The following is a 25,657-nucleotide window of genomic DNA, read 5'->3' on the forward strand; positions in this document are numbered from 1 at the left end:
TTTTAAAATAAGATAAAGTAACAAAGGCAACTCATAACTTAAAACAGCATTTTAGAAACCACCTGCCCTCTAGCATACTTGTTTCAATTGCACCACACAACACCAACATACACAGACTTAACAGTCTTAAGTTCACAGTTTTATTTAAGTCTTAATAGTATATGTAGACTGGGGGTGGGAGGACCTACATATAAAAATGATGGCATCATCGTTCAAACCAGTACTGCACAGCCTTTAAGTTCTAGAAAATCAGAAAAGTAAGAATATGAAAATGTATACATACTTTCATAGCAAAATGGGTACATAAGCTTAGATGAACAGACAAGTCTACAGAGAGACGGAAATGCAGACTGACATGCAGACGACTGGCTTTAATGACTGCAGAGAGCTTCATCCCCTGACTGCCTTCCCATTAACTGAGTCTTGAAATCAGCACGCAGTACTGCTTCATTGTGTGATTCCCAAGCAAACTTGTTTTGGTTGATTCTCCTCTCCACTCGTGTCCCTTTGTCTTCCACTGCTTCGGGTGTGTTTTCATGTCACGTGGTTCCTCTTGTCCTCGGGTCTTCATCAGAAAAATTGTTCTCTCATGTGCTCTCTCATTCTGTCTGTCTCTCTCTCTCTCTCTCTCTCTCTCTCTCTCTTTGAATTTCTCAATCTTTGCCCATACTCCTTTATGTGTGTGTGTGTGTGTTTGTGTGCACACGCGTGCACATTAAAAGCTGAAATCCACATATGAGACAGAACATGCAGTCTATCTTTCTGTGTCTGGGTCAATTTGCTTAGAAGAATAATTTACAGATCCATGTACTGTTCCTAAAAATTCCACGACTTCTCTTTACAGCTAAGCAAAATCCCATGGCATGTATCATATTTTAATATTCGAAGCCAACATCTACTAGCAGACATCTAGGCTGATTTCATGTCCTTGCTATAGTGAACAAAGCAACAGCAAACATGAATGCCCAAGTATCTCTGTAGTAGGATATAGACATATGAGTAGATGCTCAGAAACGGTATTGTCGCTAAGTTAAATGGCAGACCTATTTTTATTTCCCTGTAAAACCTCTATACTCAAAAAAAAAAAAAAGCTGCACTTGCTTACACTCCCATAAGCAAGGGTCTCCCCCCACCCACCCCGCCGCATCCTCACCATGCTCTACTGTCACCACTTTTGGTAACAGCTCTTCTCACTCAGGTGACACGGAACCTTGAAGTTATTTTCATTTGCCTTTCCCTGATGGCTAGGGCTGCTGAACACTTCTCTTAAATACTTAATGGCTATTTGCATGTATTCTGAGAACTGTTGTTTCTTTAGCTCACTTCTTTTCACTTTCAGGGAGTATTTAATTTTTTGGAGTCCCTCATAAATTCTAAATATTAGCTCTTGCCTCAAGTATAGTGGGCAAAGACTTGCTCCTCCTTTGCAAGCTGCCTGGTCACGCTGCTGACAATGTTAATTTCCTGTAGTCCCATTTGTTAATCCTTGGGGTTATTTCCTATTCAGAACATCCCTAGCTAGCCCCACTCTTATCTTTAGGAGTGGTCCCTGGTTCTGGTTTCACATTAAGGCTTTTGATCCGATTTGAGTTGATTTTTGTGCAGTGTGAAAGACAGGGATCCTAATTTCACTCTTCTGTCGAACAGTCCCCACACGCGCTACAATGTGACACATGGGTCAAACATTAGGTGGTTGGAGCTCTGTGGGTTGTATCAGGGCCCTCCACCCCGACCCATTGATCCCCAAACTTATTTTTCTGAAAGTATTTGGTGTTCGTAATGCTACAGCTTGATAGGAGAATTCTGAGATGAAGTATTAGAGTACCCCCAGCTGTGTTCTTTTTCCTTATGAATTCTTTGGCTATAACTGGTTTTACATTTCCATATGATTTTTTTATTGTGTTTTCTACTTCAGTAAAGACTATCATTGGAATTTTGATGGAGCATGTATTATATCTGTATACTAATTTTGATAACATAGCCATTTTCCTAACTTAATCTTGCCAGTCCAGGAAGATCCTGCCATTGTCTGATATCTTCTTTGGTTTCTTTTTTCAGTGTCTTCACATTTTTATTGTAGAACTCTTTCACTTCCTTAGTAAGGTTTGTCCCTGAGTAGTTTGTTACCACTATAGAACAAACTCACTACCTTTTGTATGTTGATTTTGTGTTCTACACCTTACTGAAAATATAGAATAGAATTTTTCTGGCTGAGTCTATAGGGTCCTTCAAAATCAAGCTGTCTATGAATAAACATAACTTGCCTTCTTTCTCTCTTGTTTTTTATCTATCTTATGTTTTACATGTTCCTGCTCTAGTTAAAACTACACTGAAGAAGACTGGCAAGAGTAGAACTTTTCATTGCAGGTTTTAGAGGAAATACTGTTTTTCACCATTTAGTGTTGTGGTGGCTACAGGCTTGTTGGCTACAGCATTTATTGGTCTATAGTATGTTCCTACTGGCCCTAATTTCTCCAAGACTCTCATCATGAGGACACACTGAATGGTCAAGTCCTTTTCTGACTCTATGGAGATAGTATGTGGTTTCAGGCCTTGTCCTTGCTTGCTTGTACTTAAGTATCGTTGAATAAATAAAATAGTAATCAACTTTGTACATGCAGAACTCTTTTTAAGATGTTTTTCCTCGGTGAAGATTTCACCCCGGCTGTGTGTATACTACACCCTCACTCTTCCACTCACCCACACCCTAGACAGAAGAGGCCTCTTTAAACACGACAAACACACAGGAAGCCATGATTGCAGCTTTATATAGTTCTACATCATAGTTAATTTCAGATTTTAAAACTAAGTCCATGCTTAGAAGAGTATATCAGGAAAACAAGGACATGAATTCATCTACCTAAGCTTTAGTCTCTCCTTCACAATATAAGCAAAAAGTCAAAGTAACAACAGATCCAATACAGTATAGTAGCTAAACAGTGCTTTTGTACACAACGTAATCTAAATGTAATCTGAGAAATTACTTTTATTGCCAATACAATATATACACACACACATATATATACATATATATAAATACTTCCATTATTATTTGTCATGCTCATTAATATCAGCTGTCAAATCCAATTTAATTCATCAAAAAAGGAGGTACATTTCTAGAACTTATACCTAAGAAAGCTGAATTCAAACCAATACTGAGAACTCTGAATTGGCTTAAATATGTCTTGAAGATAAAATGAGACTTTTCAGTCTGCTAAGTGCTACTTGAACCCTCAGATGACCTCTCCATTGCTTTCTACACAGACCTTGCCCCTGGTTCACAGTGGCAAAACACTGGCATTCTCTGGCTAGAGTAACTCTCCATGGCTTGGTATTTGGGAGGAGAACACGGGGTTTGGATTCTGTCTCTAAGAACAGAAGCCTGGTGACGAGTCTGAGGTTAAAGTTCATTTCACGTGTATCACTCAATGAACTTTTAAAAAGCTATTAAATCTTCCGAACTGAAAGGGTTCATCCTTATGTCTAGCGCAAATGATCAAAAAGATCATCATACTATTTGACAATCCTAGCTATGAGAGTCTCCAGGCTTCCAGTAAAAATTAGGTTCATATGAAGGAATGGGCTAAGAATGCCTCAAACTTCTTAACAATGTTCATAGAAAGCTACAGAGTTATACCATCAAATCCTAAATGATTGTGTTTCTAGAATAGAAATCTGCACTCTTGAGGCTGTGCCAGTGCCTGGCAAATACAGAAGTGGATGCTCACAGTCATCTATTGGATGGAACACAAGGCCCCTAATGAAGGAGCTAGAGAAAGTACCCAAGGAGCTGAAGGGGTCTGCAACCCTTTTAGGAGGAACAACAATATGAACTAATCAGTACCCCTCAGAGCTGTGTCTCTAGTTGCATATGTAGCAGAGGATGGCCTAGTCGGCCATCAATGGGAGGAGAAGCCCTTGGTCTTGCGAAGATCATATGCCCCAGTACAGGGGAATGGCAGGGCCAGGAAGTGGGTGTTTTGGGGAGCAGGGCAGGGGCAGGGTATAGGGGGCTTTGGGAGTAGCATTTGAAATGTAAATGAAGAAAATAACTAATAAAAAAAGATTTTAAAAAATCTGCATTCAAGACTTTAATTAAGCCTGGGGATAGAATTAGAGGGGTTTTTTTGGGGGAGGGGGCGGTAATTGCAGCTTTCCAGATATTTAAGTTCTCAAAAAAAGATTATCTCCCATGTACTTTTAATAAAGATGCTATTAAAGCATACTCTACAAATTTTAAGACTATATCAAAGAAATAGAACAATCAGGTAACAGGAAATCTAATCCAACATCAAGATGAAAGAACTAATGGATATGCTGAAGTCATATTAAGATGACATACTTCTGCAACAGCCTTAGCACAAGAAGTCCAGTTCAAAGTCTTCAGAGTACACTAGCTAAGTTTAAGAAGGCAATTCCACTCAGTGACTACACATCGATGCACTCCTGCACCAAGAGAAATCTGTGAGCTCCGCTAATGCTAAATAGAAAAACTGACTAAAGAGGGTGGAAGACACTAATCCAAATCAGAGCAAAACATTATACAGAAGAATGCCATACATAATTATACAGCGTAAAGAAATAATACATGTTTACCAAGAGGCACCACAGAATTCAGTCACATGGTGAAAGGGTAAAGCCAGAGAAAGATGGGCAAGGGGGATGAATCCTCGGCCTCTGGGGAAAGGAAGCAGCCCTCTAGCTGAAACAGATTAAGTATAAAAAGCAAAGAAGCAAGGGAGAGAAAATGCTTACTTCTGGAGGGCGTCCAAGCATCCTACCTCCTAGTGGGGACACTGATCGCTCTCTATCTAATAAAGGAGACATGCTCGTTCCATCTCTACACTCCTGTCCCTGAGAAACAACCAGCTCTGACTGATCTGGCTGGGACTACTCTGCCGACCTACTTACCCAGCTATGACTAAGTCAGATGGCCAGACCCCGGAGTCCTGTTAACAAGCCCACTTAGCTCTCGTAGAAGCAATGACCTATGCTTAAAGTCTCTGCATGCTGAATTTGGTGTATTTTATTCTAGCACTCTGTTTTATTTTCCCTCTTTTTAGATTCCAGGCAACAAAGGACAGACCTCCCCGGAACTTCAGCCATTACTGCGTCGGAAAGACAAGTAAAGCAGCTTACATCTAAGGAGCCATGGGGCCTTGGTGTGGTCTTAGACATCGCTGTGTGACGCCACGCTGGTGAAGCTTCAGGCTAAGACCAGAGACTTAGGCTGACTGCATGGAATGCTAACACAAGTGATACCGGTTGCTTTATCTGCAAGGAAATGACACCATGGCAAGGGAGAGGACCAAGTGCACACTACCATGCCACGGATCCTTGCATTATCTCCTTCAGAGCGAGTGATGAGAGTCTCAGGAAGCAGCTATTATGACTCACTACCTAAGGAGTAACCATCAGTTACTGCCATGTCGGTTACTGCCACTGATTTAGACAACATACCCCACAAAGCAGATCAACCCTGACTGAACGTACTGCCATTACTTTATCCATAAATATCCCAAGTTCTAGACTCTCATGGCAGCGTCAAATCAGTTTATTTTGTTGACCTTCAAATCACTCCATGTTTTAAAAAAATCTGTTCATGGCCACAGAAAAGCATTCAAAGAGCATCAACCAAGTGCTGTATGTTTCTCTATAAGCGTGCCCTGAGTCCCAAACCACAGACAGGGTATGCAAGTCTTCCAAACACAAGATTCTCTAGCCAGGAGGAGGATGCTGGAGACATTGGAGCTCTGATCCTGCCAAGTGGAGAGATCTTGATCAGATGCCTGCCATCTTCCTGAGACACACACAAAAAAGTGGTACCTTGAAAATAAGATATGCCCCGTCTTGGTCACTGCTCCTGCTGTAATAAACCACCCTGACCAAGGCAACCTGGGGAGGAAAGGGTTTTCATTCAGTTTAGCCTTCCACAGCCTGTCCATCATCACAGGAAGTCGGGACAGGAACTCAAACCCAGCAGAAACATTGACAAGGACTTGTGCAGAGGACATGAAGACGCGCTGCTTACTTACTAGCTTGGTTCATCATGGCTTGCTCAGCCTGCTTTCTTTTAGAACTCAGGACCACCAGTACAGGGGTGTCCCCATCTACAATGGGCTGACCCTCCCCCACTGATCACTAATTAAGAATCTACTTCCAGCCAGATCTTCTAGAGGCATTTCCTCAAATACGATAAATCCTCTCTGATGACTATAGCTTGTGTCAAGTTGACATGAAGTTAGGCGGCACAGTCCCTATATAAAGTTTCGTCTAAACCACGCAGCAGAAGGTGTGGGAAGCATAATGAGCATAGAATTAAGAGTAGGAGAGATAAAGCTGATCACCCAGGTATCACTATTAATGAAAGAGCGTCTGCTTTCCGGTCCTCTGTGTCCTAACAGCACGAAGAGCCAAGCAAACTGAGGAGGCAGCACTCTTCTCCTCCATCAGGGACATGAGCACGCAGGGCAGCCTGCTACAGAGGAACACATTTTACGAGAACCAAAACCTCCTAGCAGAAGCAGCAGAAAATAGGAAACCCTGAATTGAGGTAAACTCACTATGGGCTCAGGATAGACACTCTGAGAATGGAAGCCACAGGAAGGTGCAGTAGCACGAGCTTTACTGACAGACGGTGCGTCTCCACAGACTATGTCAGAGGAAGTCACTTTGTGATTCTGACTGTGGAAGAGGGATGGTATTTTGAAGTACACCAGAAAATTCTGGGTTGTTTTGTCTCATTTTATTCTGTTAAGACAGGGTCTCATCTAGTGACGCTGGCTGACCTAGAACTTAAAGATCCAAGTACTGGGATTAAAGTTGCATGCCACATGCCCAGCTACATTCTGTGGGTGACAGAGCGCCTCCTCAGGGGCAATTATTTACCAGAGCCTAACACCTCCCTGCTCCCTGACCTGAGAAAGACCCTTCCCTCGGGATCCACCTCTCCAGCCTGTCTCCTGTGCTCATCCTATCCCATCTAAGGTAGAGGAAAAAGTAGAAGTGTCCGCAGATTGCAACACTCCAGGGGAACACTCCAGGGAACATTCACCAAACGGTTAAAAGCCCTCATCACAGGACAGAGAGGACTCCCTCTGCCACACACAGTCCTTCCCACACTCTAAGGAAGACTCATTTCCAGAAGTACCACTTATCAAGATATAATGTTCACAACAGATATTAAAAGGCATAGATGAATAGGTAGACAGGTAAAAGAGGCTCCATAATCATTAGAACTAGAGTCAGACAGAGCTGTAATGCTAAATTATTGAACCAGGATATTTTGTTTGTTTTATCTAATATATTGAGGGCTTTAATGGAAATAACAGGTGACATGCAAGAACAGAAGAATACATAAGAGGCAGAAACTCTAAAAATTAATCCAAGTTAGAAATAACAATATATTTTAGCAGAAATGCAGACTGTTTTAGACAGGCTCCTTAGCAGACTGCAGGGAGCTGAGCAGACTCTGAGGGTTTAATTTTAGGAAACTAGTCAGTTCCAAAACTGAAAGCAAACGGAAGGGAGCGGAGAGGCGTGATGGAATGACCAGGATCCACTGGCCTACCGCGGGGTCATGATGGAACTGAAAAGGTCATGCGGGATGCCATGCGAAGGGAGGGAAGCCAGCGTGTGAGGCCCCGGAGCCTAAACACTCCCCAGACTGATGTTCCACACCAAACGCTGAGAAGCTCAGGTGATACCACAGGGTGTTCTCAAACTACAGAAGATTGAAGACGAGATAACAATCCTACGACGAGGCAGAAGATAAAGACACCCTGCCTACGGCGAAACTATGATGACATAGCTAACCTCTCATAAACTATGCAAGAGAACAGAGTAAAATGTTTACATCTGGGTCACAAGAGAGCACCAACTAAAAGGCAGAGACAGTCAGAATGGGGCTCAGTGCAAGCATCCAGCTATAGGCTACAAGAAATCCATTAGAATTAAACAGATGGACAGACAAATGGCTCAGGCACTCAGCGCTAACACTAACCTGCCAACAGATGCAGAAGTTACACTCACTGAACAGCACACTTTAAGCCACATTTGTGACTTTAAATAAATACACTTATTTATTTAACTATGTAGCAGACAAAAGGAAGCATTAGATAATCCAAGAGTCAAGACTCCAAAGAGTCACAGCAGTCCTTATTGTATGCTTACAACAAAATGTCAGAATAGCTGAAGCAAAGAGATAAATGTCATAAGGAAGAGTACGCGTTCGAGATCAGAGCTAGAGACGTGCCCTGTGAGCCACCCAGCCAACCCTTGCGGTTATCCAAGAAAGCTGGAAAGCAAACATCTACACAACAGTACTCAGAATCACCTCAACTGAGGAAAAGCTAGACTATCCTGTGGAAGTTGAATGGGGGAAGAAATAAACTGCATGTAGAGATGATAGAATATTAACAAGTGCTAAACAGAATGAGCTATGAAAAGACATAAAGAATCCTTAAACATGGGCTGCAGAGATGGCTCAGCGTTAGTTAAGAGCACTGACTGCTCTTCCAGACGTCCTGAGTTCAATTCCCAGCAACTACCTGATGGCTCACAACCATCTGTAATGGGCATCTGATGCCCTCTTCTGGTATCTCTGAAGACAGCAACAGTGTACCCACATACATGAAATAAATAAATCTTAAAAAAAAAAAAAAAAAAAAAAAGAATCCTTAAACATATATGATTAAGTGAAAAAAATCAAATTTGAAAAGAGCTAAACTCGGCATAACTTCAAATAGAATAGTAAAAATTAGGAAAAAGAAGAATATCAGCCAAGTGAGGGAGAATGAAGCAGAAGGAGTCGGAGAGCAAGGGTTTCTGCTTTTTCAATAGTCTTCTTTTCTTGGTTTTGTGACTGATTATTACTGCCAGGCTTGGGGTTAGCTTGGTCCTCACTAGTAAGTGCCTTCAGATGCACATGGTCACCCGTTTTTGAAGTGCACTCCCGTGACCCATGTGCTCTACAGCAGGTGACCCTCTTGGTACTGCAAGCATTTTGCTCTGTGGTATTTCACTCTTACTCATCCCAAGGTACCCTCTCAATTCCTTCGCCATTTCTTCGGGGAGCCACTGGTTATCATGAGTAGACTGTTCAGTCAATGCTCACACACCTGAGGATTTTACGACTTTCTCTATTTAGTTTCCAGGTTCGTCCCATCATAGTTGAGGAAACTACTTTGTGTAATTTCATTACTTTCAGGTTTTTTAAAAGGCGGTCTATTTACGAGAAAACTCCTCACGCACATAAAGATGAGCATTCTTCCATTTACTTATGCCCAGCTTCTGTTCTTCTTAGTTATTTGTGACAGGTTTTTGTTTGTTTGTTTGTTTTTAGCTTTTTGAGTATGCTTGAAGAAAAAAAAAACTGATTTTAAATGTTGTTCTCAGAAGTCCATTGCTTAGGTTTTCTCAAAAAAGAATTCTTTCCATTTAAAAATCCTCTAGTGTACCTAATTCTTTATCCTTGCATGCCTTGTGACTCGAGGCCAAAATTGGTTGTTAGAAGGGCTTCAGAGATGGCTCAGTGGTTAGGATCAGTTGCCGCTGTTGTAGAGGACTTGGCTTCAGATGGTAGCATCCATATCCAGCAGCTCACAGCCGCCTGTGAATCCAGGTCTACGGGATCCAACGCCGTCTTTGGGTCTCCACAAACTCCGTTACACATGTTATGTCCACTCAGGCGCGCACACGCGCAAACACACACATATGAAATAAAAGTAAATAAATTAGGTAAATTATTATAGAGTGTTGATTTGAGAAATATCCCTAAGATTTACTGCTCTGGCAGCCAGGATTTCAAGAGATTTCTATAAATACCAGAAGTTTAAAAACAAAAAAAGCCCTCACACACACAACTCTGTCCAGCCTTTGCAACCTGGTTCTGTGCTTGGCTACAAACTGAACGTCCTTCTTGCTGTGCCTTGCTTTTTATTTGCATTTCTCCTGTTTTTAGTTGCCCCCTCATGTTATTGTGAGGAGGGTAATTTGTGAGAAGGTATTGCTGTGTATAAGACAACCAGCGATGAAACTGATGCTCTTCTGTTTTCCTAAATGAGTTCTCACCTGGGTGCACATGGCTTTCTAAGTTTTCCTACATACACTGATACCCTGACAGTCCTAATTTCAGATAGGATGCTAAAAACTAACCCTGAATTCTCTCCCTGAGTCATTTCATCCACCGCCTAAGGAAGGCTACTGGGAGGCTCCTCAGATGCTATACACAGCAGCTACAAGATGTTTTCCTATTTGCCTTAAAGTATTTTCAGTCTGAGTCTACTAGTTTTCTATCATAAAATGTTGGGAATATATTACATGATGTCTGCATCACCCCTGAGTAGATCCCCAATAGTTTAGAAACATATACACATGCATGCATACACACACACACACAAATAATAACTTGCAAATAAGATCCGCCCTATTCCCTCTGCAACCAGGGACCTGTGACCCACACTGGAAATGCAACTGCTATCTTTACTACTATTGCCAACCTAGGAAGATTCTGAAACACAAATCGTTTTCTTTTTTAAAGCAACAACACTGTATTCCTTGTTCTTTTAGTTGGCCTTTCCTGGTTTTTGCTTTTGAGCTGTTAGTTTGCTTTACTTTTTGATTGTTCAACTTTGTTTTTAATGTTACTCTGGCTGGCCTGGACCTCATTTTGTTGGCCAGGTTAGCCTCTAACTCCCATGTGCTGTTGTCCTATGCCTGCTGCCTGCTGTGGTCCTCTGGCTGTCTCGGGTGGCTCTGGAACCTCTGTCTGCTTTTAAACATTTCTACAGAGTTTTAGAGCCACCTGTTCAAAGATTCTTCTCATGGATTGGGGTTTGTTGATTGACTATTAGTTGATTTCTGTTTGTTTGTTCCTTGTTTGCTTAGACAGTGCTGGAGAGCAAACCTAGGGCCTTACATAGCCCAGAACAGTCTACCTCTGAACTATAGCTCTAGCCTAAACATTTATCTTTTGAAAACTAAAACTCATACCACAGCCAAACTGAAACTTACTGATAATTCCGGTTTTAATTATAATTTTAATATGAAAAAAATCTACAATGGCTGATTTTCAGAAACATCAGAGTTCCATAACTCAAACAAACTTGAGACTGTCATAATAGTAACAATAGATATAATTTCTTAAACTGATTTTAATGAGTTGATTATTAACACTTACTTGAATACAAATGCTAGATGATAAAAATTAAGAAACCTAAAATAGTTATTATTCTTAATTAAATTGCTCTTTTCCCCAGGTTCATGATCAATCGAAATCTTATTGGACAAATACAACAGAGATACAACATACTGGCAAAAATGTTTCCACTGATAAAATTATATAGTACGATTTTTATGGAGATAGAAATGTCAACACTCAAAAAATGATATTCTATAAATAAGATAACATTTGATCAAAACTATCCAACTTTTGGCAAGATAACTCAGTGGATAAAGGCCACTGCCATAAGCCTGGTGGCCTGAATTCAGTCTCTGGGACCCACATGAGAGAAGAGACCTGACTCCTGCACACCATGGCACGTGTGCACACACACAAATCAGTTAATTTTAGAAGTGAAAGGGCAGCAAGATGGCCCAGTAGTGCAGACACCAGCCACCAAGACTGACGACCAAAGTTTTCACGCTGGAACTCACATAGGGAGACACATGTACACTTGTGCACACACACAAACTATATGAAGAAAAAATTTTTAAATAACTAAAATTTTAAGGAAGTCACTCTAGCCTGAGAAACATTATCAACCAGAATTTAATACTTTAAAAACTATAATCTTGACCTGTTACAGCTTTAAATTAAAATGCTTTAAGTAAGCCAGGTGTGGTGGCGCACGCCTTTAATCCCAGCACTTGGGAGGCAGAGGCATGTAGATTTCTGAGTTTGAGGCCTGCCTGGTCTACAAAGGGAGTTCGAGGACAGCCAGGGCTATGCAGAGAAACCCTGACTCAAAAAAAAAAGAAAGAAAAGAAAGAGAGAGAGAGAGAGAGAGGGAGGGAGGGAGGGTGGGCAGGAGAGAAACCCTGTCTCAAAAAAAAATGCTTTAAGTAGTTGTTTTGTAAAAAATAATTGTAACTCAAAGCATATACATTTGGTGTTTGCTAAATCCAGTTGAAACTGTAGCACTTCTGAAAGAAAGACATTTCAAAGGTATGACCAATAAAAGGAATGTGTGCATTACTGCACCATTTGTCATTTCTTGTCAAAAGGGCGACAATGAGTCAACAAAGTCAGCAAGAAACTGCTAAATAACTGAGTTGAAAAAAATAATCACAGAAAAAAAAAACATTAATCATGAATAAAAGGATTAATAAAAGGATTAATCACCATAAAAGGATTGGTTTGCTAAAACCATAATAAACTCCATAACACAATTTATCAAATATCAATAGGTTACAAAATTAATTCACTAAGTGGGTCATGAGCAACATTTATTTAACATAGTAATATAAAATAAATTAGAAAACATGAATATACACAAAAACCTTGTTTTGTGTATGTATGTATGTGTGTGTATATATATATACACACACATACATACATAAATACATATATTGTAAAAGTCCACTCTTTTTGCACAATACCCAAAACATCATTCTGTCAGTCAGTGCAATCTATTATAACACCCCAATTTTTGCCACACCTTGATACAGAACAGTTAAGAACAGGAAAATGGTACCCTATACTACAATTGAGAATCTGTTTGATCATTGAAGAACAAAATTAACTATAGCAGAAATATTCAGACAGCTTCCCTATTACTGCATTATATAAAGCTACTTTGTAATTCAAAAAGCATAAATAACTAAAACAAACATTGAAATGCTAACTAACTCTTTTAATGACTGACATAATAGAAGATTTACATAATCAGTTTCAAAGCTGTAAAGTTTATATTTGATTGTGACAACATATTCTATCTCTTATAAAACTTTCTAACTTCCCTCTACTTTTAACTACAACTATAATTTTTTTCCCAAGTATTACTTAGAACATCGCCACTAGCCTGCTAATATGATACCTATTGTGTTACATGACACTTAGATATGTAAAGATAATCCAGCTGTTAATTCATTGAATTTAAAAAAAAAGTGTACTGGCTAGTTTTGTGTCAACTTGACACAGCTGGAGTTATCACAGAGAAAGGAGCTTCAGTTGGGGAAGTGCCTCCATGAGATCCAACTGTAAGGCATTTTCTCAATTAGTGATCAAGGGGGAAAGGCCCCTTGTGGGTGGGACCATCTCTGGGCTGGTAGTCTTGGTTCTATAAGAGAGCAGGCTGAGCAAGCCAGGTGAGGCAAGCCAGTAAAGAACATCCCTCCATGGCCTCTGCATCAGCTCCTGCTTCCTGACCTGCTTGAGTTCCAGTCCTGACTTCCTTGGTGATAAAGAGCAGTATGGAAATGTAAGTGGAATAAACCCTTTTCTCCCCAGCTTGCTTCTTGGTCATGATGTTTGTGCAGGAATAGAAACCCTGACTAAGACAAATTGGTACCAGCATAGTGGGGTATTCCTGTGACAACCTGACCATGTTTTGGGGAGGACTGTGGAAGGACTTTGGAACTTTGGGCTAGAAGATCCATTCGGTGTTAAGAACTCTGTCAGATGTTGTGTAGAAGCTTGGAAGATAACATTGAGAACAGTGCAGAAGATGGAGGCCTGGCTTGTGAAATTTAAGAGGGAAAATTAAGACTCTTTTCAGGGCCACTGCTATTTTGATTGTGAAGATTCTGTGGTTCTGGTTTAGCTAGGGCTGAAGAATCAGCTGTGATTAACAAGATACCAGAACTAGTAAAGCGAAGCCTTTGCATTACTGGAACTATTGATGCTGGTTAGCTGGAGCTAAAAAATTAGCTGTGATTAAGAAGAGACCAGCATCATTGAGGTGACATCTTCTGGGAAGTGTTTTCTGAAAGCACAAAGAGGCTGTGATCCAGAGACAGCCAAATTGTATCTCGTGCTGCAGCAGGAGTTGGTAATGTGTAAGAGTCACCCAGGTGGTACTGGGTTTGAAGGCATGAAGGGGTCACGCAGAGCAGCTAAGGCTCGGCACTGTGAGAGGCCATGGAAGGCCATTGGTGAAGGTGCAGCTTCAGTTGCAATTGATGGACCAGGACTGAAGGGGTCATGCAGTGGTTTGGAGATGCCAGTACCATGAATGACCACCAAGAACAGCAGCAGCAGTGGAGTACAGGCAGCTAGAGCCTAGAGGATGACGCATGTGCTACAAAGGGCCTGGCTGGAGAAGTGACCCAAGCCCTTGGAGGAGCCCAGAAAATCGTGAGTTGGATTCCAGACATTGGATGGTTGGAGTTTGATTTCGCTTTTGATTTTGACTGTGTGCCCTGATGTTTTTCCCTCTTGAAGGAAGTATTTGAGTGGAGCCCACAGTTGAGAGACTTTTAATTGTAAAAAGACTTTGGATTTTAAAAGATATTGGATATTTTAAAAGGATTGAACTTTTAATAAGTAAAGACTGTGGGACTTTTAAACTTATTTAGATCTTGGGGATGAATAAGAATGTAAGGGATGAGGCTTACTAGTGATGTATTTGTGTGTTGACAAGGGGTCAATTGTACTGGCTAGTTTTGTGTCAACTTGACACAGCTGGAGTTATCACAGAGAAAGGAGCTTCAGTTGGGGAAGTGCCTCCACAAGATCCAGTGTAAGGCATTTTCTATTAGTGATCAAGGGGGAAAGGTCCCTTGTAGGTGGGACCATCCCTGGGCTGGTAGTCTTGGTTCTATAAGAGAGCAAGATGAGCAAGTCAGAGGAGGCAAGCCAGTAAGGAACATCCCTCCATGGCCTCTGCATCAGCTCCTGCTCCCTGACCTGCTTGAGTTCCAGTCCTGACTTCCTTTGGTGATGAACAGCAGTATGGAAGTGTAAGCTGAATAAACCCTTTCCTCCCCAACTTGCTTCTTGGTCGTGATGTTTGTGCAGGAATAGAAACCCTGACTAAGACAAAAAGTTTTGCTGTGAAATATGAAATGCTTAAAAAAAAACTCATTATAAAATCATCGTACATTAAATATATATTTCCCTAGAAAAGAGTAACTTAATTGATTTCAAGAATGTTGTAAAATACTTTACCTGTAAAAGAAACCAGTCAGGAAATACTAAAATAAAGAAGTGTCACTTCACAGCCTGCCTGGCACGGGCTCTGCTCTAAGTTGGTGGCATTCTTGAAAAACACAGTGAATGGCCACACTCAGTAGAATCTACTCAAGACAGTCTCCCCAAGGTTCTCCTCATACTCAACTTTCAATAAATCCATATATAACAATTCAACTGAAGGAGCCTCCCTTCATGAGTAAGCTACTCTGTCAGGAGATGTTAAATGCTATTCCAAAGAAAGACTGTCAAAAGGGAGGGTATTATTAAACTGATTTAATTCCAATTAATTAAGTCAAATAGAGTTAGTTACCACTTTTTTCTTACTTTATGCTCTTCAATGAATCTCCATTTATGTCTTAAAACCATACTTAGGCCAGCCAGTGGTGGCGCATGCCTTTAATCCCAGCACTTGGGAGGCAGAGGCAGGCAGATTTCTGAGTTCAAGGCCAGCCTGGTCTACAGAGAGAGTTCCAGGACAGCCAGGGCTACACAGAGAAACCTTGTCTCGAAAAACCAAAAAAGAAAAAAAAAAAAAAAAAAAAAAGAAGATTTTAAAATAACTTTAAATACTTATTCTGACCTAAACTGAATACTGTAACTTAAAGCACAGTATGGTACAGACCTACTTTAAAAATGAATCAATAAAAAGAAAAAAACAGGAGCTAATAAAACTGGGAGCTAATAAAATGGCTGGCCAAGAGATTAGGCACTCACTGTAAAACACAGCAAAACTGATCTATCTGCTCATCACCACAGCCCTGGAGCTCACTAGCCTAATCAAATATTCATTTTTACATAGAAAATACAGCTTAGTTTAGTCTCTAATAATTCATTTTAATGCAACAACCTTTCTAAATGTTGCGGTGACAGTTCTTTAATCAGTGTGTGAAATCTCTCAGAAAAGGCCGTGGATTTACCTGCTTAAGTCCTTCATCGGTGAGCTTGTCCTGGTTGCCTACGTGGACTTTCTGCAGTAAAGGGCAGTGAGACGCGACCGCAATGATTGAGGTGTCAGAAAGCTGCTTACACCTGTAGGCTGTATACCTAAGAAGTCCAGGACACTTAAATGCTAGGACACACACGCCACTGTCAGACAGACTTCGACAATCAGAAATGTTAATCTCAATTATATTCTGACTTCTGGAGGCAATTTTTTCCAATAATTCATCAGTAACCTATGAGAGAAAAAGATATAATAAATTAAACTTTGCTGGAAGTGGAAAACTATTTTGTATTACTTAATTTCTACCAATAAGTAATAACTGCAGTACAATAAATATATGCACACTTGTTCTTTGTTCAAAGTTCTGCTGTATAAACTTTCTAAAACCCTTGGAACCTTCCGAGTGTCAGAGTCATTGGTCATCCGTGACAGGTCCCTTTGACCCTTCCTGAATAGAGTAATCAGGTAAGTCGGGTTACTACAGAGACTCAACACGTAAGGCTAGAGCTCGCCCTCAGGGCAAGCACACTCACCTGGCATGCAAGAGGTGCTAGTTCAAACTTCAGTAAGAAACACACACACACACACCAACCAGTCAATAGGTCATCAGAGAGTAGAGCTACCACACCTCCGACTTCTGAAGAGGGGAAGACAATGCTCCAAGGAGATCAGGTTATACGCACTCTCACCAAAAAATTAACAATTAGCCCTGAAGTGCTGAACACTGGAGGACCCATCCCTATGTGGACTTGTCACTTTTCCATGTGAACGCTTCTGGCCGTAGCCTTAATTATAAACCAGAAAATATAAGAAAAATATTTTCCCAAGTTCAAGTTTGGGGTGCAAAGTGTAACTCCTGAACTTGACCTGTAGCTGTCTGATGTCGAAAGGCTGACCCTAGGATTTGCAAGTGGTGTCTCAGGTGGAGGCAGGTTAGCAGCCCCTTACTTAACCTCTGCAGTCTGCAGTCTGTACCGACCCCTGGCACATGATCTGATAGAAGCCTGTTTGCTAGTGTGGGATAAGCCCCATATTTAGTATTAAAAGTGGTATCAGAAAACAGGGAGAATACGCATGTTGCTTTTCACTAAACCCTAGAAATCAATCAACTGGGGCCTTGCTTTTCCTTAAAGCTTCAAGCTCACCAAAACCTATAAACAAACCTACAATGAGATTTAAAAGTTTTATAACTAAGCAAATATTCCATATAAATCAGTATGACACACACATTGACTTCTGGTTTGGTTTGGTGCGTTTGGCGTTGGTTGGCTGTTTTGGTGCTAAGAACTAACCACAGGGCCTTGTGCATAGCCAGCGAGTTTCTGAACCACATTCCCCGCCCCGTGAACTAACTGAATGTTCATACTTGGAATCAGATGGCACGGCTAACACAGTACTACCTCACAGCTAATGCACAGCTCAGAAAATGCATCACTGTGGAGCAACACAGCAACAGACGCTATGGAAGCGCCTCTGTCAGAGAACCTGACACAGAAGACTCAGTGCTAAACACAAGTAAGCCTACAGTTCATCTGTCAAGAAACTCACACGGTCACCTGAATTTATAAATAAAATACCAGCCACGCGTGTTCCCAGCCCAATGACCACTTTTCAAAAGAGAAGTCAGTTAATGTCACTCCAGTCCTTGTAACAAAAGCAGGGGAAAGAGAAAATGCAGATAAAGGTTAACAGGCAAAAAGGGAACCGTTGAGTGCGCTGGAGTGAGAGCCACAGAGGGAGCACCTCTGTGTCTGCTGGAAGGAGCACTGGGAGTGAGAGCCACAAAGGGAGCACCTCTGTGTCTGCTGGAAGGAGCACTGGGAGTGAGAGCCACAAAGGGAGCACCTCTGTGTCTGCTGGAAAGGAGTACTGGGCGTGAGAGCCACAGAGGGAGCACCCCTTTTTCCTCCCCTCCAGGCTTCACCACCACCAAGAAGAAAGCTGCTCAGTGTAAGCTGAGAGGAAACAGCTGAGCCAGCAGGTGGCCAAGGGTCACTTCCATTTGCCTTACCTCCATTCGCACCATGACTGCTGTACACATAGGTCAGGAACACGAGCAAGGAACTACCTAGCCCTGCAGATGTTTTAGCCTATTACCAATGAGAAAGCAAGACAGAAAGGCTTATCCGTGAATGTTCTGGAACATGCTACTCTGTTTAAAAAGTGAGAGTCACATACAAACTACCAGTGTATGTCAGCCTGCATGTACCAATTCACAAAAGCCTATTACATGCACGTTTGTAATCTGTTCTTGATAACATCAGACAAGTAGCCTGCAATGAGTCAGGGTGGGTTATTCACACCCTAGTAGCAAATGTTATAAATCTGCTTTCTTTTAAGAAAACCTGTTGTCAAATAATTCCCAATGCAGCCACGGCAATGTGCCATGAGGGACTTAACAGTGGCTTAGGATTCTAATAAAATCACGTAACTTTACTGACCAACTAGGACACTGGAAAACATCCAAAAGGAAAGTTTGTTTTTTTTTTTTTCCAAAGGTTATTTTCACCCAATTTACTTCCGTTTCTCTATCCATAAAACGGTAAACAGCAGCATCTTTTATTAGAGTTGGGGAGAGATGGTTGACTTCTTATGTGTGAAGCCTGTAAACACTGCATTGCGCGGGCCAGATGCACAAGTGCCAACGTCCTCTGCTGTTAAACTCCTAGGATGTCACCTCCCTAAATGAAAAGGCCCCTGGCTTTGAAATGATGATAAGGAGAGAAACAGAAAGGACTGAGACAGAGAGAAGTGAACGTCACAATTACCAGTCTACATTAGAAACTACCCTTTCTGCTGTGGAGCTTAGTATACACACAGCAATATATGCACACCAAATACGCAGATGTACATGTGCGCGTGCAAGGGAGCAAGCGTGCGTGCGTGCGTGAAGCATTAAACTTATCAGAAAATTACCCTTTAAAAAAAAAGCATAAAAGTATAGGTTACAGTCATCTAAAGGGAAAATAAAGATCTTTTTTCAGCTGAGTGGGTCAAATAAGGATGTTAAGAGAATTAACTCCATACCTGCTGACGACTACTAAGGTCCAGCTGCTTCCAAAACTGGAAATCTAAGCAAAGGTCACGCCAGTACTTGCAAACCAACGATGCAGAAAGGCAGCGTTCGTTCAGGGACAAATTGGAAAATATCTGTGAATTAAAAAGAACCACACATATTTGCTAAGTGTTTGCCAAGACACAGCAATATGGCAAAACTTAAGGGCTTAAATTATATTACAAGGGGACCCCACCAAAACTCAGTCAGAGACTGTCCTACAGAACAAGAAGTCTGGTGACACAGGCTAAGGACAGAAACTGGTACTACCTTTCAGGTAACGAGGAGAGGAAGGGAAGAAACAGATGATACTAATGTGTATTTAAAACACACACACACACACACACACACACACACACACGAACAAGGCAAAAACAAATGAAAACTGCTTATGCTTTCAGACCAGGAAAAGGGCTAGGGAGGAAAGAGAAGGAGGAGGGTGCTCATGGCCTGTGCCTAGAAGCTCACAGCCCTGCCCGACACTGACAGGTACATATTTAACACCACAGCTCGAGGTCATGAAAACAAGGGATCTGTAATAGTTTTAGTCCAGAAATGATTACACAGAACAACTAGCAGTGCAAATCCTGCCCTGGATTCCAGGACAGAAAACAGAAACGACCATTAATGACGAGAATGATCAGATCCCAGCAGAGGTCAGTTTGTAATCACGGCGAGTCCAGCAGTGGTGGCTGGAGCCATAGTTGGCATGTGCACCTCAGGAATGAAGTTAAAGTTATAGGGACACAATGGGGACACACCAGGCACAGTGTGCAGGGAAGCTTTCTACCTTTATACTTTCTCCATACATCTAAAATCATTCCATACCAATATACATTATAAATCGTAAATACTGCAATAAAAATGACACTACTCCAAAGTGAAACCTATTTTAAAAGAACTTAAGCAGTCCCTGACACTGGGGCCTGGCTGTGGATGTCATTCCTCTAACTGGGCCACCTTTATCTGTTCTCAGTGGAAGAGGATGCACCCAGCCCTGCAATGACCTAATGTGTATGGGTGGGTGGGGAGCAGGGGGATGGAATACTCAGAGCTGGGCTTCTCAGAGAAGAAGGGGAGGGGAAAATGGGGGAGGACCTGTGTGACGGGTTACTGTGAGGAAAGGGAGCTATATTAGGATATAAAATGAATAAATATAATTAATTTTAAATAACATCACTGGAATAAATAAAATGATCGCAGGGAAAAAAAAAAACAAAACTTTAAGTCCTATCATGGAAGGACTGTTGAAGACAGGGCTGGGGTCCAGGAAGATCTCTGAAGATGTGGAGACATGTCATCAATAATGGTGTATAGGTAGACTGAGAGACTGAACTGAACCAACTGAGACAATGAGAGAAAACTAGACACCGAGTAGATGTTAGATGATACAAAGGAAATTAGTTTTTACTTTTTATATTATGATTATATTGATATTTTTATCTTTATAGTTATTCCAGTGCTTATGAGAAATTATAATCTATAATCTATAAAATTTGCTTTTATATTCTTCATTGGATTTTTTTTAAAACACTGAAAGGTTAAAACAAATAAAGCAGAAGATAGTTGGAACTTGGTGAACAACATCCCAATTGTTTGTTTTACTATTTTCTACTTTGGCTCATACACACAAACTTCCACAATGTAAGGTAAAGTTGTAGACAGAACAGACTTTTAACACAATTACCTTGTCTTTAGGTTTGAGTCACAGCCTTACCAAACTGCATAACCTATGTACCTAAATTTCCTTATTCTTAAAATGGGAATAATATAGTATGTATCTAATAGGGTGACTATGAGAATGTAAAAGTCCAGGTACAGTTTCTACAACGTTGTCAGAAACAGTAGGAAGTACATAAATCATTTCTATCATTGCTCTGTCTTAAAATAACTTACCTCTATATGACCAAGGGCTGTAGGTCTCCAAGCTACTGCTTTAAACCTTGAGCCTGGGGGAAATCACAAGCCTTCCTGTTTCAGACAGTGTACCAGGAAGCACAGAGTAGGCATAAGAAACGCCCAGTGGATGTGGCTCCAATCCCCATAAAGATGGAGTAAGCCCTTGCCTGCACGGCTCACACAGAAACCTACTGACAAGCTCGGAGTTCCTCCTAGTCCACTGTAGCCCTATCCTGGAATATTTCCTGTACTGGCTTCATTTCCTCCAGTGCACAATAGTTCCACTATTCCTGCAACATCTCCCTTGATGAGTGGATACTCAGAAGCACGGGAGTGTTAGCAGAACCTATCGACAGCATAGTAAGAGCAACTGCCTCTACAAATTCATAATGGGTGGGATGAGCAGGGAAGCAAAACTAGGAAGAACGGCCAGAAACTGGACTGCGTTTTCTACTTGTTTGGTTGTCTCCTGCTTGGAAATCAAAGTGCAGCCCCACACTGCAGACACAACAAACACTGAACAGACCGCCATCTTTCCAGAGAGAAGACCAAAAATATGTGCCTGTGCCAGAGGAGTGTTCACTCTTCCTTCTGCTTGCTCTTCTTCCTGTCTTGTCCTTCGCCCTACTGCTCAGTCCCCAGTGCTGCCCCTGTGTGGCACAGCCGCAGGGTGACAGCAGAATCTGAACTCCAAAAGGAACACTTTTCTAAGCCATGGAGCCAGAGAACTCTGTCGCCCAGAATTTGAGTCCTGTGGAGTCTTATTTACTTGAAACAAAATTCATCACAAAAGCAATCCCAGTCACACAAAATTCCACAGCAGCCCAGATCTACATCTCTGCCAGAAACTCCATCTTTCAAACCACAAAAGAAAAGTAAGTTTTAATGGCACACAGCCTAGTACACACGTTTTTTGCAAGACTGTGTGCCAAAAAAACTTCATAAAACCTGGCAGCAGATTTGCCTCGCCCCAGGCTAAGTTCGTGAAACCCACTTTATAACTCACATGCACTTAAAGCTGTAAGTAAATTCCTCCCAATCTGCTTCAGCTATATCCCATAATGATTCCTGTATTGGCTTTCATTTCCTTCAATTTACAATATTTCCAATATTCCTGTGATGTCTTCTTTGATAAATGGTTATACAAAAGAATGAGACTGTTAGCAAAAATGATGGAAAAGTTCAGTCCAAAAAAGTCTATTTGCTCACAAAAACTGATAAGACTGTCAGCATCAATTCTATTAAAATTTCATAAACTAATAAGTGGTTCATATTAACCAAGGAAAAAAGGCAGCAATTTCCAGCATTAAAGCGATCTGTGTCACATGACTACTGAATGAGTAACCTAAGCAGAGCCCTTGGGCTACACACAGCATGGCGCAGTGACTTCAAGAACTACTTTGGAATAGCCAATGAGAAACTTGGCAAGCACAAGCAGCAGAAACGTACCCTAAAGAGAAAAAAAACTCTGATTCCCAGGACGGCCATACTGGAGCACTCACATGGCCTAGTTTAAATATGACACACAATCAAATATGTGCTACGAGATAAAATGCATATGCATAAATGAGAGACAGAACAACAAGGCCCATTAACAAGGAGAAGACGTGTGAAGCTGCACTGGAGAAGCCTAAGATACAGGCAGCCTTCCTAGACAAACACAATAAATCAACAATGAAGGTAAAAAAAAAAAAAAAAAAAAAAAAGCTGGGGAAAACCATGAACAGAGAGCAGAAGAGCATCTTGGGATGGGCCTCTGTGGTGGAACACGTAGCCCAGAGTTCAAGGCTCAGCCCAGCAAAAAACAAAACAAAACAGCAACAAAAAAAAAAAAGAACTAAAGTTCACAAAGTCAAACAGAGATGTCTCATCAAACAGAGAATACCAATGAAAAGGCAGAAATTGCAAAACCAGAAGGAAATTCTGGGGCTGAGTTTTACCATAACTGAAATGAAAATGTCATAAATATGGACAGAGGAGAACAGGACAGAGCTACAGATAGAGGAGCCTCTCCACTGACCCTTCATCCCTGAGATTTAGGTCAAAAGTCACTCAGAATGAACTCAAAATTGTTACAAATAAGATTTAACTATTTACTGCTTGCTTTGTAGGTTCTGAGATGCCTGTTATCTATTCACATAACATAGGACCTAACAGTTATAATAACTGAAGACTTCAGAGATACCACGTTCAAAAGTGACTTAAATTTTTAAATTCTTCGATAAAATTTAGAACAACAGAACACTTTGTATCTTCTTCTGTGAGGCCAGCATTATCATGATACTGAGGTCAAACCAAAGACCAGCAAACAAAGATTTCCAGGAAAATATACAGACTAAAGTCCATCATGAATGTAGGTGAAAAAAATCTTTTTAAAAAGAAAAACAGCAAACGAGGGAACTCGTGGGGTGGTTCAACTACAAAGAACTGCTGCTCTTCCAGTGTACCCAGGTTCGATTCCCAACACCTGCATGGCAGCTCACAACCATCTATAACTCCAGTCCCGGGGCCTCTGTGAGCTCCAGGCATGCATCCGTGTGAATAGACATGCATGCAGACAAAGCATATATGCACATAAAATAAATAAATAAAACTAAATCCAGCAACGTAGTAAAAAGATCACATGGACCATGAACAAATAAGAGTTATTCTAAGAAAATAAGAGTGGGCCAACACATGAACAAAACATAACACATCAGACCAATAAAATCAAAGACAAAAAAAAAAAAAAGTGTCCCAACTGACACAAGAAAAGGTATTGACCCAAGCCAAGCCACACCATTTTTTTGATTAAAACATTCTACAATCTAAAATAAAAGAATGCTTTTTCAACTTGAAAGTAAGATCTCCACCACTCCACCCCACCTATAAACTGGTGAACACTTGAATCGGTAGATGTCTCCCAGAGATCAGGAACAAGACAAGGATGCGCATTATCACTGCATCCTATGTAACATCCCACTGGAGCGTCTGGCCAGGCAAAAAGCAGCAAGGAAAGAAGGGAAACTGCTTGTTGGGGAAGGGGATACAACGTTCAGGGGCTGGGGAGATGGAGAGATGGACAAGCATTTGCTGCTCTTCCAGAGGATCAGGGCGCAGGTCCCAGCTCTAGAGGATGAACACCCTACTCTGACCTGCACACACGTTACCTGTTATGTGGACATATAAAACAGATGCAAAAAAAAAAAAAAAAAAACTCTCTCGTCACAGAGGCTGGCTAATTAAGCAAGCACTTTTAATAGTAGTAAGTATTCTAAAAATAAAATTAAACAACTCTTATTCATAGCAGCATCTAAAAGAGTACATTTCTATGATCTCTCCCTCATTGCTAAGATTTCCCACCGGTTGAGTCAAAGTGCCAATATGCCCCTCTCATGATATGAAGGTCTCCTTTCCTTCTGCTATGTACATCCTGTATCCTGTTATTTACAATAGTCCTTTTGAATTCTTTGAAGCCTCTTGGTGTCAGTTTCTCCCGGCTTTCTTTTTCCTCATAGCTCAAAAATGTTTAGGTATTTCAGGTAACACAGTACAACTACAGACTTGGGCCTTTCTGGGTCTCTTTATTTTTAACTGGCCTGTTCCTTCTGGAATCTGTTCGCTATGGTGCAAGTGTCTGTTCCACTAGTATCCTCTTGTCCTTTAGCTTGGCTCCCTGGGAAACTGCTGTGTCTGCATAGCTGTTTCAGTGTCTTGGAAAGTTGGTTCTGAACTGTCTAGCCTGCTCGTCAGTCTGAGTACGGGTCAGACAAGGGATGTCTAAGGCCCAGCCAGTGTTGTCTTTTGTTTTGTTTATGAAATGGGGTCTGGATCACGTTGGCCTCCAATCTGTGATCCTCCAGCATCTGCCTCCAAGTGCTACAATTACTGGGATAATTATCTTAGCCAATTTGTCGATCCACCTTGGCCATTCCTTCCTGCCGGCCCTCATCCACACATGCGGTTGTAATAAACCAAGATGTGTGAAAAGATTATCCCTGCTTGTTTCCCCCCACCCCCCGTTTCCTCTGGCTACTTGCTCCACTTCCAGCTCCTTCCCCACTCCTCCAAGTGGCACTAACCTTCAGGCCATCTTTATGTGAGTTTTCCTTTTAGTTTTTCCTACCAAGTCCTCTGCTATTGGTTAGCAACTGGCTTTAACTTATTGTCCTACACTGAGCTAGACCTTGTGTAGGTCATGCCAGGAGCACCTACCAAGAAGCTGCAAAATTCCACTACTGACTTTTTAAACAGTTTCCTAAGATAAATCCTCCTGAGTATTTGTCTTTTATTTAATTCTAGAGCTCAAATGGTTGGACAGGTTTGGTTTTCCTTGGAAAAGACTCATTTGTCATGCAACCATGGCCCCTCTCCGATATTTTTATGCTCATTCTCCTGATTTTATAGATGAGAAAATAAAGATTTGAGGAAACTAAGTCATCTGTGTGACTTTTTTTAAAAGTTTAAAATGTTTTTACATTCCATTGTTTGTGTACATAGAAAAGTGTATGTATGCACATGCTCACTGTGTGTGCACAAATGTATAAAAATATACACAAGACTGTGTGTGTACATGCGGAAGAGTGAGAGTGTGTGTGTGTGTGTGTCACCTGTGGAGGCAGGACAGCCTGCAGGAGTGCTTTATCTC

The 25,657-nt window shown here is 41.2% G+C and overlaps 1 protein-coding gene across 3 annotated transcripts in view; it reads right to left on the reverse strand.

Moving 5' to 3' along the window:
- Positions 1–25,657, reverse strand: part of Fbxl17 (F-box and leucine-rich repeat protein 17) — a 458,236-nt gene that overhangs the window by 425,713 nt on the left and 6,866 nt on the right. For 2 of the 3 annotated variants that reach the window (XR_385343.4, NM_015794.1), the window contains exons 2-3: positions 19,104–19,226; positions 16,051–16,308 (exon numbers count right to left, since the gene is read on the reverse strand). Coding sequence is in view for 2 of the 3 variants with exons in the window: in NM_015794.1 (NP_056609.1) it covers positions 16,051–16,308; positions 19,104–19,226 (381 nt within the window). In the remaining variant the exon portion in view is untranslated. Of the gene's footprint in view, positions 1–2,749; positions 9,684–16,050; positions 16,309–19,103; positions 19,227–25,657 lie in introns of those variants that run through there. The other variant, XM_006524600.4, reaches the window with a different exon arrangement.

The sequence above is a fragment of the Mus musculus genome, chromosome 17 (assembly GCF_000001635.26).
Source record: "Mus musculus strain C57BL/6J chromosome 17, GRCm38.p6 C57BL/6J".
NCBI lineage: Eukaryota > Metazoa > Chordata > Mammalia > Rodentia > Muridae > Mus > Mus musculus.